The 15,026-nt window shown below is 40.6% G+C and overlaps 1 protein-coding gene across 2 annotated transcripts in view; it reads right to left on the bottom strand.

The window, feature by feature from the left end:
* cap1 (CAP, adenylate cyclase-associated protein 1 (yeast)) overlaps positions 1-15,026 on the bottom strand; it is a 49,993-nt gene that overhangs the window by 6,621 nt on the left and 28,346 nt on the right. For both annotated transcript variants that reach the window (XM_069895697.1, XM_069895696.1), the window contains exons 7-11: positions 14,172-14,277; positions 10,897-11,059; positions 8,596-8,768; positions 8,092-8,215; positions 493-575 (exon numbers count right to left, since the gene is read on the bottom strand). In XM_069895697.1, coding sequence (XP_069751798.1) covers positions 493-575; positions 8,092-8,215; positions 8,596-8,768; positions 10,897-11,059; positions 14,172-14,277 — 649 coding nt within the window. The remainder of the gene's footprint in view (positions 1-492; positions 576-8,091; positions 8,216-8,595; positions 8,769-10,896; positions 11,060-14,171; positions 14,278-15,026) is intronic.

The raw sequence follows: 15,026 nt of genomic DNA, 5'->3' as shown, positions 1-15,026 counted from the left end.
TCAAAGGAATTGGTGGGAAGTTGAAGATGACTGCCTCTAATCCACTGGTAGATAGTGACTCCTTTGTAATGGTCAAGTGTTGGATGACATCATTTAGAACATAATGATTGATTCTCATATTCCATTAAAACCCATCTAGGTCTTGCTGGTAGATACTGGAATAAAGTACAGGGGGTCCCCAGGCAAAGATCACTCTTTGCAACCTGAACGATTCATAAGTTGGAAATGAACAAAAACAATGTATGGGAGAAGTTCACTGAAATGGCTATGATGGGAAAAGTGTCCAACAACCTACTTCACCAACTTAGTGGGCACGCGAGTTTGCCCACAGCTCCTGATTCTGCTCATCTTGAGCCAGCCCCAGATTACTGAGGTTCAGATTGGTGGAAGAGAAGGAAAATCCATCCTGTTGGTCTCCCAAGTACTCACTTGTACAGGATGTCCATAATCCCATAACCTGCATATTTTACTCTCTACCCTTATTTCAATTACCTGAATTTTCACATCCTTGGAATTAATGATCTCCACAATTCCAACAACTTCATCAAAAACAAGACCCAGTTTTTTACAGTTATCTGTAAAACAAAAAGAAACAATATTTTCATCAAGTTGGAGAAAGCTACATTCGTATTTATCTAGCCTTTGGTGCTATGTTTACACTTTTGGCACAAATAGCATAGCAGTTAGCGCAAGACTGTTACAGCGCCATAGACTTGGGTTCGAATCCTGTGCTGTCTGTAAGGAGTTTGTACATTCTCCCCATGTCTATGGGTTTTCCCCAGGTGGTCCAGTTGCTTCCCACTGTTCAAGACATACCAGGGGTATAGGTCGATTGGGTGGCATGGGCTCATGGGCTGAAAGGGCATGTTACCAAACGGTAAGCATGCCACCCATTTTGCAAGAATCCAATTTAAAAATAAAAATTCTGGGATGAATGCTAAAGACATTTTACATATTCTTGGCATTGATTACTCAGTTGGCTACATTCAAGCACTTACATTAAGACAAATGTTTTAACCTCAAGGTGCATTGAAGAATGACAGATAATTCATCTAAAAAATCCACAATCTCAGCTGTTCAGTAAATAATGCCAATGTGCAGAGAGAGAACCTCTCTCCATTTCCCTGGTGCTGGCAGAGTGGCATAACAGTTCCAGCTGCCTAGGGGATTATGGGTAAGGAAGATGGCAATTTTGCCCATTCATCCCGCATTAAGCAGAGCTGAGGTGAGTGAAAGTGATGCCGGAGCATGGGCACCAGAAGGCAGAGACAGTGGCAACATCGGCGGAGGCGTCAGACAGGACAGCAAAGAAGAAGCAGAGGTGAGGTGGCACAAGAAGTTCGGCTGCACGGTGGTTGAATAGATCATGAAGGTGGTGGTGGCATGGGCTGTCAACGACTGCCATGAAGATCACGGCCAGGCTACAACCTGGAGGGCCACAACTTTTGCGTCAACCGCGCTGTGCGCAGATTGATGAGCTGAGGCTTGCTGGTGCAGACGGCTGGTTGTGGTACCTCAGGCTCAGTCAGACTCAGCATCCGGCCAAAGGAGCTGGCTGCAACGCTGGATTAATTTAATAGCAAAAACATCAAATGCAACGGGCCCCACGTTTTCAAGGGTCCCATGCTAAATGCTTGCAAGCTATCAATTCCAAGTTCCAATCAGAGCTCACATTTACAGATTCAAAACAAGATTTTATGCCCCACAGGGTGGGAGTAGGAGTACAAGTATCCTTATACGTTACATTTTAAGGAACGTAGAGAGCCCAGCTGTGATTTGAAATGTAAAAAAGCAACTGTGTGGCGGCGCACATCTCTGTGAGCGAACCGGCCCCGTTTGTACCGCCACACTGACGGGGGAGCTGCAGAAGATGGCGCCGTCAGGGCTTACTCTCTGCCTCATGGCTTAGGCCACTGCTCGCGCCCCAGGCCACGTGACGACATCACCACTGCACGGGGCAAAATTCCCGTTGGCTTTAAAGGGGCGCGCGTGAAATTCAAATAAACGGATCTACTGGAAACCCCAATGAGTCTAGTGGTGTTTTCAGTGTGTAGCAGCCACTACAACTGTCTCATTGTTCCACCATTGCTTAATAACAATATCTTTACAGAGACAAATCGTCAAGCTGGCTTGTACAGGGCAGGGAATCCCAGGACGAACCAGCTGACTCAACTCTGACATGCAGCCTTTTCGCATCAGAATGGTTGGAGCCAGAGATAGGGACACATTTTTCCTTCCCTCGCAAAAATGAGGTGATCGAATCTGGTCTGAACAAAGAAAAAATTCTTCTGCTATTAAAAAAAACACTTTTTGCCTGCCTGTTTTTCCTTTGAGAAAGAGGCAATCTTTTGTCAAAGTACATGACCAGCATGAAAATTACAATACATCCTATTAAATATTGACAAGTAGCACAATGGTTTTTGTTAAAAGGTAGGCAAGCCAAAACAATTGTTATTTTCAACAAAACTGAGATTCCCCCACTCCCCACCCATCCTAAAGACAAAACAGGCACAAAGACCCAGCTGCAGCAATCTGTAAGAAAGGCAAGATGATGATTCCTGGTGGATTAGAAGCATAATAATAACTGATTTATCAATTACGTTGAAAATCCACCGTGGAAATGCAGTAACACTACAAGTTCATGGGTGGATGATATGTTGTGTTCACGAAACAAAATCTTTCAGGTCATGTAGTTAGTTAGCTGAAAATAACATTGACTTAAGTGCTAAGCAATGATTCTTGCTTCCCTTTACAAATCCTGATGTTTACCACAAAAGGAAGGAACTAAAGCAAACAAAGGCAGATTAATCAGTAGCTGGATTTTGCCTTTTAGTGAGAAGATGGTCTTGCTGAGTTAATTAAGCAATAGCCTGTAAAACCAGTCTATTTGCATAGTAAATCCTGGCCACTATGCAGGGTGGACAATTCTGGATTAAAGAACAGCCTCATGAATATGCTAATCTAGTTGCCCTCTTTTAAAAAAAGTAACTGTCGCAACCATTCTCCAGGTAGCCCTTCTGTAGCTGCCCTAAAAATTACACAACACCCTAAGGGAAAGCAATTTATCTGCCTGAATGATGTAGGTCTCCTTTCCCAGCACAGCCGCTGCTTACTTTCAGGGGTGCAATGCTGCCCAAGCTCTCTGGAGTGCTGCTCTGGCACCTCTGTAATCATTAGGACTGAAAAGTCTTTCAGCAGAGAGGGAGACATTGAAAATATTTAGTGGATGGATGAGAGGAAAAATGTTTTCTTGGATGTGTTTTCCAAGAATTGTGACCAGCAGGGCACTAGAACCGGTTGGGAGATGGGATAAGGTGGGGTGGTAGTGGGATAAGGCGAGGTGAGGGAGTTCCCTGTCAAGCATGGACACAATGGGTTGGACGGCCAGGTTAACCCCACCCCGGGATCCATGTCTCATTCAAGAGGAATCCCCTTTGTCTGCTTTAGGGTAAGCACTCAGCAAGGGGGTCTCCATGAGAACAGTGAGCAGCCCGATTTGCAGAGAGCCCCAGGCAGAGGAGGAGCAGCAGCCTGGGTGGGGACAGGGAGCAAATGGAAGGTGAAGGCAGGCAAGGCCAGCTCTAGTCACTGCCAGCGCGTTGCCACGGGGCTGAACTTCACCGCTGTGTGCAGGCGCAGAGAAGGACTCTCAACCCTCCAGTGATGAACCACGATGCCCTCCTGTCCTCAGCAGGTCAGTCTTGGGAGGGAGGGAGGTGAGCGGAGCGAGATGTGCCGAGCTTCTTGCCCCGTCTTGCACATGTGTGGAGTTCAGACAACAGGGACTACAACAGCTGTTGTTGTTCTTATATGAAATGGATAGAAAATAGAGCTATCATGAAAAGTACACAAAATTTAATATCAATTTGTTGTCTGAGTGGTAGTCTGTTGGTAAGCAAGCAAAAGAGAGAGGTAGGGCACAACCAAGAGGAAATGGATGATCTTAATGTACAACTCCAGTCCAACAATGGCACAAAGGGTCTGATTCAATTTCAGTTGCAAAAGATCATAGTTGGGATGGCCCGGTTGGTGTAGCAGTTAGCACAACGCCTATGCAGTGCCAGCGACTGCGACCGGGGTTTGAGTCCTCCACTGCCTGTACATTCTGCCTGTGTCTGCGTGACTTTCCCATGGGGGCTCTAATTTCTTCCCACTGTTCGAAATGTATTGAGGGTGTAGGTTAAACCTGTGGGCCAAAATGCTCTGTTAATGTGGTGTATGTCTAAAAAAAAATTTTTATATAGTTGCTGGCTAGGACACCATTTGTGACAGGGCAGACTTGGGTGAAGTCACATGACACCACAGTAGTCATAGGGGACTCGATAGTTAGGAGGACAGATAGGGGAATCTGCTGACACAGTAAGGAGAACCAGATGGTGGTTTTCCTCCCTGGTGCCAGTGTCCAGGATGTTGCTGCTCGTGCCCAAGATATCCTAAAATGGGAGGGAGATGAGCCAGAGGTCGTGCTACATGTAGGGAGGAAGAGAGAAGGAGGTTTTGAAAAGTGAGTACAGGGAGTTAGGTAAGGAGTTGAAAAGAAGGGTCGCAAAGGGAGTAATCTTGGGATTACTGCCTGTACAACGCGACAGTGAGAGCAGGAATAGAATGAGGTGGAGGATAAATGTGTGGCTGAAGGGGTGGAGCAAGGGGCAGGGATTCAAGTTTCTGGATCACTTGGACCATTTTTGGAATAGATGTGACCCGTACAGAAAGGACAGGTTGCACTTGAATCCGAGGGACACCAGGATCCTGGCAGGGACATTTGCTAAGGCTACTCAGAAGACTTTAAACTAGAATGGTGGGGGGGGGACCCAAATGGAAAAGAAGAGCAAGGAGAAGGTTAGATAGGTTAGATTGCAACAGAGAAAGCTTGAAGACAGTGCTTGAGGGCAGAAAGGCAGGTGATAGAGAAGGGAGATGCTCTATACAAAGATGGAGGGGAGATGATTAAAAAAAAGAACATGAGTTATTTGGAAAGATAGGGGCAAACAGTGTAAGAAATGGGAAATCTCTGAAATGCATACATTTTAATGCTAGGAGTATTATAAGGAAGGTGAATGAGCTGAGGGTATGGATTGAGACTTGGCACTATGGGGATGTGATTGGCAGCCAACTATTCCTGGATTCTGTTGCATTAGGTGACTGAATCAGAGGGGCAAGAGGAGGTGGTGTTGCATTGCTTGGTCAGAGAAAATACTAGAGTGGTGCTTAGGCAGGATAAATTAGAGGGCTCATCCAGGGAGGCTATATGGGTGGAATTGAGGAATGGGAAAGGGACAGTTACACTTATAGGGGTGTATTATAGACCACCTGATGGGAAGCGAGAACTAGAGGAGCAAATATGTAGGAAAATAGCAGATATTTGTAATGTACAGGATTGTGATTGTGGGAGATTTTAATTTTTCAAATATAGATTGGGAAACCCATTCTGTGATAGGGCTGGATGATTTGGAATATGTAAAATGTGTGCAGGGTAATTTTTTTTTTTTTTTTTTTACAGCAATACGTAGAGGTACCAACTAGAGAAAAGGTAGTGTTGGATCTATTGTTGGGGAATGAGATAGGTCAGGTGACAAAGGTATATGTTAGGGAGCACTTTGAGTCCAGTGATCATGGTGCCATTAGCTTCAATGTAATTATGGAAAGGGATAGGTCAGGGCCTAGGGTTGACGTTTTCGAGTGGGGAAAAATTAGATTTGAGGAGATGCGAATCGATTTACAAGCAATGGATTGGAACTATTTTTTTTAATGGACAGGATGTAGTAGAGAAACAGAGGTATTTTAAAGGTTAGATTTTGAGGGTAAAAAATCTTTATGTTCCTGTTAAGTTAAAAGGCAGGCTCAAAAGTTTGAGAGAGCCATGATTTTCAAGGGATATTGAAAAACTTGGTTCAAAAAGAGGGAGACCTACAATAAATATAAAAAGAAAGGAAATAAAGATGTTCGGAGAATACATTGAATGTAAGAAGAAGAACCTTAAGAAAGAAATTAGAAAAGCTAAAAGGTACGAGATGGCTTTAGCAAGCAGGGTGAAAATAAATCCAAAAGGTTTCTATAAATATGTTAATAGCAAAAGGAGAGTGAGGGATAAAATGGTCCCTTAGAGAATCAGAGCGGAAACTGTGTGTGGAACCAAAAGAGATGGGGTAGATCTTGAACAATTTCTTTTCTTCAGTATTCACTAAGGAGAAGGATATTGAATTGTGCAGGGAAAAGGAAGCAAAGAGGGTCATTATGGAAACTGTAGTGATTAAGAAAGAGAAAGTACTGGAGCTTTTGAAGCATATTAAAGTGGATAGGTCTCCAGGTCCCAATGGGATTTTCCCCAGGACCTTGACTTAGTGAGGAAATAGCAGAGGCTCTGACAGTGGTTTTTCAAATGCCATTAGAGATGGGTATAGTGTCGGAGGACTGGCGTATTGCACATAGGGTTCCTTCGCTTTTTAAAAAAGGGGTTCCTTCGTTTTTTTAAAAAAGGGGTTCCTTCGTTTTTTTAAAAAAGGGTTCCTTCGTTTTTTTAAAAAAGGGTTCCTTCGTTTTTTTAAAAAAGGGTTCCTTCGTTTTTTTAAAAAAGGGTTCCTTCGTTTAAAAAGGGTTTGAGGAGTAAGCCTAGCAATTACAGGCCTGTAAGTTTGATGTCTGTGGTACGTAAATTAATGGAAAGAGTTCTTCGAGATCTGGAGAGAGAGGGTGTGATCAGGAACACTCAACACAGATTTGTGTTTGGAAAGTCATGTTTGACCAATCTTGTTGAATTTTTTGAAGAGGTGACTAGGAATGTTGATGAGGGTAGAGCAGTGGATGTTGTCTATATGGAATTCAGTGAGGCCTTCAATAAGGTTCCACATGGAAGGATCAGTCATAAAGTATTAATTTTGAGATAGTCAAATGGATTCAACAATGGCTGGAAGGGAGATGCCAGAGAGTCATAGTGGATAACTGTTTGTCAGGCTGGAGGCCAGTGACAAGTGGGGTTTCTCAGGAATCTGTATTGGGTCCTTTGCTCTTTGTCATATACATTAATGATCTGGATGATGGGGTGATAAATTGGATTAGTAAATATGCAGATAATGCTAAAATAGGTGGAATTGTGGATAATGAAGGTTTTCAGAGACTACAGAGGAATTTGGACTGCTTAGAAGAGTGGGCTGAAAGATGGCAGGTGGAGTTTAATGTTGATAAGTGTGAAATGCTTCATTTTGGAAGGAATAATCCAAACAGGACGTACATAGAAAATGGGAGGGCATTGAGGAATGCAGTAGAGCAGAAAGATCTAGGAATAACAGGGCATCGTTCCCTGAAGGTAGAACCTCATGTGGATAGGATAGTGAAGAAGGCTTTTGGAATGCTGGCCTTTATAAATCAAAGCATAGAATACAGGAGTTGGAAAGTAATGTTGAGACTGTTCAAGGCATTGGTGAGGCCAAAGCTAGAGTACTGTGTGGAGCTCTGGTCACCGAATCATAGGAAGGATATCAACAAGGTAGTGAGAATGCAGAGAAGATTTATGAAAATGTTACCTAGGTTTCAGAATCTAGATTACAAAGAAAGATTGACCAAATTAGGTCTTTATTCTTTGGAGCATAGAAGGTTGAGAGGGGATTTGATAGAGGTATTTAAGATTATGAGAGGGATAGATAGAATTGCTGTGGATAGGCTTTTTCTATTGCGAATAGGAGAGATTGAAACAAGAGGTCATGAATTAAGAGTTAAGGGGAAAAAGTTTAGAAGTAACATGAGGAGGAATGTCTTTACTCAGAGAGTGGTGGCTGTGTAGAATGAGCTTCGGGGAGAAGTAGTGGGGGCAGGGTCAATTTTGTAATTTAAGGAAAAATTGGACAGGAGGGGAATGGAGAGTTATGGGCAGGGTGCAGATAGGTGGCACTAGAGGAGAGGACTTAGTTCGGTGCAGACTAGAAGGGCCAAAATGGCCTGTTTCCCTGCTGTAAATGTTATATAGTAGTTCTTCTGATTAGAGGAAAGTAACTAATGCATCTTTTTTTAATTGACCAAAGTCTCAATAGTGGCAAAAACATGTTAAAATTCTTCAAAAATAGCTTAAAGATTTGGTCCAGGCCCATTTACACTTACCAATAGTGATGGAGTTGATCTTTCCTTTGATAGTAAGAGTGGAGTGTGCACATTTGTACACATATACAACGTGCTTCAGCGAAGTGTCCTGAATAACCAGGTTACTGGCATTTTCTTGGTTTTCCTGGAAGCAGAGAATAACCTTAAACCATTTCAAATAAAAATGAATGTCAAAATACTTTTAGAATGACCACTGCATTATAAGGTCATTTATTTATCCATTTAATTCATGCATAAGTGTTATCTTTTTTGTTAATATTTAGCATTGAATGCTTCTGAATGTATTTCCAAAAGGATATATTTGTTGCTACAGAATACAAAATACATCTATTTTCTGACAAGGCTCAACTTGTTTTTCTTTAGTCCACTCCTATTTGCTCCTCAATGAACTACAAACATTGGTATATTTTGATTTTAAGATGCAATAAGTTCTGCTGTGATTCTCCTGTCTCCAAAGTAATTTCTGGGATAATGGATTATTTTGGGACCAGTTTTAGGACTCACCACCATCCATTTCTTTCCTTGCAATTCCAACACAGGAGGCTCTTTCTTGGCTGCTGGTTTCACTAATGGAGTCGTGGCTTTGAATGGCTTTGGACTGACAGAGATGGGTCCACCTGCACTTTTTAGTGCAGGATTCTTGTGGGTTTTACTGCTATCCGGCACATGCTTCAGGCCTGAATTAACAGATATTTACAACATAATCAAGTTGCGCTTTTATGGAACAGCTTGGCTCTAGGCGTCTCAATAAAAAGATAATTAGAAGAGGGAAGGAGCTGATTGGGGTCCACATGCAGAGGGTATAGTTGAGATACTAAATGAGTACTTTGGAGATCTGTCTTGATCAAATAAGGCTAAATAAGGCATATTAGCTGAGAAGAAGGCTAAAAATTGAGAAAGTGAGACGTTATTCAAATAGATAAGTTATGACCTCTGCATGGGATGCATCATGGGTTGAAGGGAGGAAATTGCAAAAGTAACAGTCAGACTCTTTTAATTAGAGGACAGTGTCAGAAGATGGAACAATTGCGAATGCTTAAAAATTTTAAGAATAAATCCAGCAACCAAGTCAGTCAGGTTAACCTTAGTTTAGGGTGTGGTGGGAAAGCAAAGCTTTCAGAAACAATTTGAAATAAAATTAATAGTTACTTGTGACCTCTTAAATCAATTAATCATGGAATCATAAAAGACAATTTACAGACAAGTGATCAGCCATGATTGGTGTATGGGTGAGTGGCAGAATGGGGCGGTGGGGGGGGAAGGGAAACGGCAGAAAGGAGGTGTAACTTGGACAGCAAGAACTCAGCAGGCTGAAGTATCCGTTTACAAGCTACCTGACTCTGACTTAAATAAAAAGAAATGGGCTGCAATATGTCTGATGCAGCACATATTGACCTCTGTGTTTTTGATAAAGTGTCATCAGCTTAATGGCAAGACTGAAATCCAAAGAATAAAAAAGTCATAATGGCAACATGTATTAGGGTCCAAAAAAAATTGCTGCAGTAAACAGCTGTTTTATAGAATGAAAGGAGAAAGAATAGGCATTTTCTCTGTGGTAAATGGAACAAATGCTTTTTCTGATAAATATTAATGGCCTGAATTTGAATGTTCAAGATTTATAGTTCATGTAAAATTTGATAATATTTGGTACCGTGAGAATGATAGATTTTCATGAGGACCCGATAGTAAACTTGGAGATATGAAAAGTGATATATTTGAAGGAGGGGTAGCATGAAAAAGGAAGAATTTCAGAAACAAACATTTCTCTATCTCAATTTAGAATTTACTTACAAGATACCAACTAGAACTAAAAGTCCATCTTCCAAATCTTCCAGTTTCAGGAAATTCAATGAGCAATTTAACATGAAAACTAAGATCTAAAGAATTATTCGGTCATGGATCTGAACTTGCAAAGGCCACAATTTGAACACCTTGTTCTTTGGTACAAGAGAACCTCCTATCTTAGTTCCATGAATAACATTCAGTTCAAATTGGAGGTCCAAGCAGATGTAGGTTAGCTTATTCATTCTTTTCTGCTTTTAACTAAATGTCTAACAAACAGCAACTTGCACAAGTTTTTCCCTAAAATTTAGTTTAAAAAAAAAACAAATAATTATTTCCAATTTGATGTGCTTCTGTGGGAGAAGTTAGAATAATCCACTGTCAAATACAAGTCCTGTCAGCAAGATGTTGACAAGTGATCTGAACTCCATTTCATTCATGCATTTTTAAAATAATTGTTAATGCTTGAAAACACAAACTTATCTAGACTCCTTCCTCATCCCATTTTGACATAGCCAAAAAATTTTCAAAATGGTCATCTCATTAGATCTGTGAAACTGCACAGAATAAATAATTCAATTTTAATGCTAAAAAGGGAATTTTCAATTAGTTCTAATAAACTAAGATAATTAGGGTTGCAACCTGTCCCTAAAATTTGCCTGGTTGATGATGTGGCGGATAATGAAGCAGAAAATGAAGACATTTCAACTTTTAATTAATCCAAATGGTTATTGAATACATGCCTATTATATGTGAGATTATTAGTGTTCATTACAGTTTCTATAAAGATAATGGATATTACATTTTTTTTTCCAAGGATATAGCCAAAAAACCTTGTTCCAAATAAACCCCATTTATTACTTATCCCTTGATCAAAAAGGGAACTCTGGAGCTTTTGACAATCTATTATACTTGTGATCCATCATTATTTAGAGTTGAGATAGATATTGTTGCTCATTTACATTGGCACTGCATGTGAAAGCAGAGCCCCAATGACAAACTCATAGTGTATTACTTACTTACCACTGATGATATTGGATCCCTTACTAATTTCAGCAAATAGAGCCGAACGTGAACAAGCTGTGTCTTTTGTAGATGACACAGAGGAAAACTCAGGTGGTGGTCCAGGAGGGGGGGGAGGAGGAACTCCTCCTGAGGGTGGAGCAGAAGCAGTTGCTTTTTGACCCTTAAAAGGCGAAAATGGGACAAAGAGTTACACTTTTCAAAACCATAGGTTGAAAGTGTCAATAAATGTTGATGATACAAGATTTAGATAAGTTTAACTTTAATATAAAATAATCACTGTAGCGGAAGAAAAGCCTATAGCAAATTTTAAATTTAAATTTAGACATGCTGCTGCATGCGGCAGCAGACCATTTCTCGATACTGCCCAATTTACACCCAATTAGCCAAGACCCCATGTATGTTTTTGAATGGTGGGAGGAAAACGAAGCCCCCAGGGAAAACCCACGCTGACACAGGGAGAATGTACAACTCCTTACAGATAGCGAGAGATTTGAGGCCTGTTCCAATCGCTGGCGCTGTAAAGACGTTGCGCTAACCGCCATGCTAACCGTGCCACCCAAGAGGCTATTTGGCTCATTATGTCCCTACTGGGTAATCTCTTTAGTCCCATTTGCCTGCCCCTTATTTTTTTGTATTCCAACTTATTATCCCTCATTCCATCAACTCTCCTTTATTTTTTCTCTATCAATCAACAATAATGGATACAGTAGCAAATTAATTTCTGTGACATGGGAGGAAACCAAAGTATTGAAATAGTGGAAAACGTGCAGACCACCCAAGATCAGAATCGAATAGAGGTTTTGGAGCTTGAAACAGCAGCACTAATTGTGTGGCATGTTTAGCAGAGTGGTTATCGCAACACTGTTACAGCACCAGAGACCCGGGTTTGAATCTGGCACTGGAAGGAGTTTGTACATTCTCCCAGTGTTTCTGTGGGTTTCCTCCCGCCCTTCAAAACATATGGGGGCTGCAGGTTAATTTGGGTGTAATTACTGTGTTGTATGCCAACATTTAAAAAACAACTGCACCTCCATGCCATAAAAAATTTTTTAAACTATTTTCTTTGAAATTAAAAAAAAGCAGAATTTGTGTGATACTTACCTCAAAATCCAATAATTTAATATTGTGTCCCAAGTCAGATTACATGGCTTTTCCTTTCAAGTTTCACAATACAGGGTTAATTGTGATGGGGAGTGGGTGGGAAGAAGAGAAGATGGCTGCTGCTCAAATCAAGTTAAATATTAACATTTTCCTAGGTGGTCTTCATCCGAAATCAGTTCAGCTACTATTTATTGTCATGTAATAAAACAAAGATGTAATATGACACAAGATTGCCTTTAGTCTGCCATAAGGCGAACAAATATTCACTATTAGCATTGCCTGCGACCCCATTGAGTTAGAGAAGCAAAAGAGAATCCCCTCAGTGTAACCAAATGTCTGTGGATTTGGTTCCAGTGCTCCCACAGGCTCTCCAATTCAGTTCAAACCCAAGAGCTTTCAGGTTCCAGGGCCCCTCAGGAGCCCTTCTTGTCCTCTCGAATCCTGGTTCCGATACCAGTTTCTCATGAGCCAGTCTCCAGCATTCCGCAGCCTAGTGCAAGTCCTTTGACCTTAAATTGCCAGCAGCCTGTGTATGTTCCTTGCCCGCAAGTCACCAACAGTTCACCCACCACCTGTGTGTCCTTCAGCAGCAGAGCGCCTCACTGGTCTGCTGCCGTGGTTGTCTCCTCTGCTTCTCCTCAATGGGGATTGTTATCCCCATTACTGGTCCCTGTGCTGGTCCAAAGCTCCCCCTGAGCCTGTAAGCCCCTCGTGGCCATTACCAAACACAGGCACTGCCATCTTGGGCCTAGACCCTGCTCTTACAAAATTTTAAACACTGTTGGATTCGTAAATAAGCCGTTTATAGTCTGTATGAAGCTGTCAGCAGAAGGACTGGCAGTAGGACCCCGTAGGGGAGCGCTGCCTCCGTTTCTCACTCTTCCGGGGGTACCAGCGGCAATGCTGTCAGTACAGCCGCTTAGGCAGTGTCACCATTTTATAATGCTCTCTTGTTAATATAATCAATGAAAATTAATTTTCTCTTATTTGAAAGTCCAAATGCAACGAGCCCCAATTTCTCTTTTTACATCCAATTTATTAAATTTCATTCATTTAAAAAGTGCAATAAAATTTGATAGAAGTGAGTACTGAACTGGACAATTGCAAAATACTTAGGTTGTAATTAGCTAAAAGGAATTTTCATTTACTGATTAATGTGAAAATTCAATACCATCACATACCAAAGCGAACAATAAAAACCATGACCAATTAAGGGGCCCTTCTGTAGTAATGTCAGGCAACAATCAACACATTTGAACTTGCTTTTCTCAACACAGCCTGTCCCATTTCTGCTCTTTAAATACTTAACTAATTTTGTTGTTTGTGGGACCTTCACAAAGAAATTAACCCTACAGTTAACAAAATTTTTATTTAATCCAACTTCAATCTTGATTAATTTCATTAATTCTCCACCTTGTTTAAAAGATCATTTACGTGTATTTTATATTTAGCAAATTCAAGATGAAACCGCCTTTGCCCTGATAAAATATTATCCAAGTTTTATTATATTCTGATGAAAAATATTTTTTTCATTACTGTACTTTTACATTTGACCATTTCTTTGATTGCTAGTTTCCATTTAATTCATGCTTCCTTTCCCACGAAAAACCATTTTTGAAAAACAGTTCAATGTAAATTAGAGTTTAAAAGGTGCCTTTAATTTTCAAAATCTCCTGGGGAATCAATACATTGACAGTAGCTGCAGCATTAAACCACAATGTCTCATGTTTGATACCTAATTTGTACTGATACTTTATCTTAAGGTGAGGAGTAAACAAGTTGCACTAACTGATCCAATACCTACTTATGGAAAGGAAGAATATCAAAATTGCAATGAGGTTATGTTCAAAGCTGGCAAATGCTAATTAGCAGCTTATGTTTTGACAACAGAAACAGGCAAGGAAAGCAGCAAGGAAAGGCATTCAGCATGTCAAAGGCTCACCAGATGGACTCAGATAAGCTTATATCAAATATTAATAATTGACAACTACTGCCTTAACTCGACAATGATGACGGACACTAGCGTTCTTTTTAACAGGAGTATATCAGATTTTCATGAGCTGAAATCCGCGAACTACAAAACTACGACTGTCAATCCACATAGCAAAAAGTGCAATAATCTCATGAGGAAAAGAATTCAGCAAGATTTATGTATCCAAAAAAAAACTTACAGTTTTGCTCCATGAAAGCCCTGTAGTATGGTTTGCTTTGATGTATGCCTGAAGCTCAGTCCAGAAGTTTATGTAGGCCTTAACCCACTCGATATGCTTTTTATCACTGAAAGTTTAAGAAATTGGTCATTAGTCAATGAATCACCATATAACTATTTACTTGTGAATGACAAATACCTCAATACAAGATCTAGTTCATTTCTCACAAACTAGGTCGGTTAGGCAAAAGAAAATTTAAGAGCTAAAAATATATTCATGGCAGAGATGAAAGGCACTAACTTCTGAAATGGAAGCCAACTAATCTTACTGTCAGTCATGATGAATGTATTGCTACCTCCAAATCAATACTGGGTTCCCAGGAGTTGTTGCTTGAGTGGGGGGGTGGGGGTGGGGGTGGGGTGGGGGGAGAGTTAGAGCTCAAGAGTTACGATTGTTGAAAGGAAAAAATTTTAATAGAATTAAGTTGATGTACTTTTGCTACTAATAAGCCCTACTTTCTCTTTCTAACATCGCAAAATTTGCAAACTTCGGAAAATTTGACATTAAATGGTACAAGCAATACGGAAAATATACAACAGTATATTGTATATACTCTGGAGTGTATACCCCTCTGGAGGAACAGGCTTGAGGGATTAAATGGCCATTTATTTTTAAGAAAGATTTAATCAATTTGCACAAACTACGAAGAGGAACTTGTTGAAAGAACATCATTTTGTACATTTAAGAATGGAATGAAAATACCTCTGAAAGCCAGAGTAAACTCTGGCCACCTATTTACAAATTATTTTTAAAAGATTAAAAACCATCTGACTTTACAGGATGTGGATGCTGCTCTGAGGTGAAATGGGAATATGC

Source organism: Narcine bancroftii, chromosome 8 (genome assembly GCF_036971445.1).
Source record: "Narcine bancroftii isolate sNarBan1 chromosome 8, sNarBan1.hap1, whole genome shotgun sequence".
Taxonomy (NCBI): Eukaryota; Metazoa; Chordata; class Chondrichthyes; order Torpediniformes; family Narcinidae; genus Narcine; species Narcine bancroftii.
The sequence above is the reverse complement of the archived record's forward strand: the minus strand, read 5'-3'. Positions and strand labels throughout refer to the sequence as shown.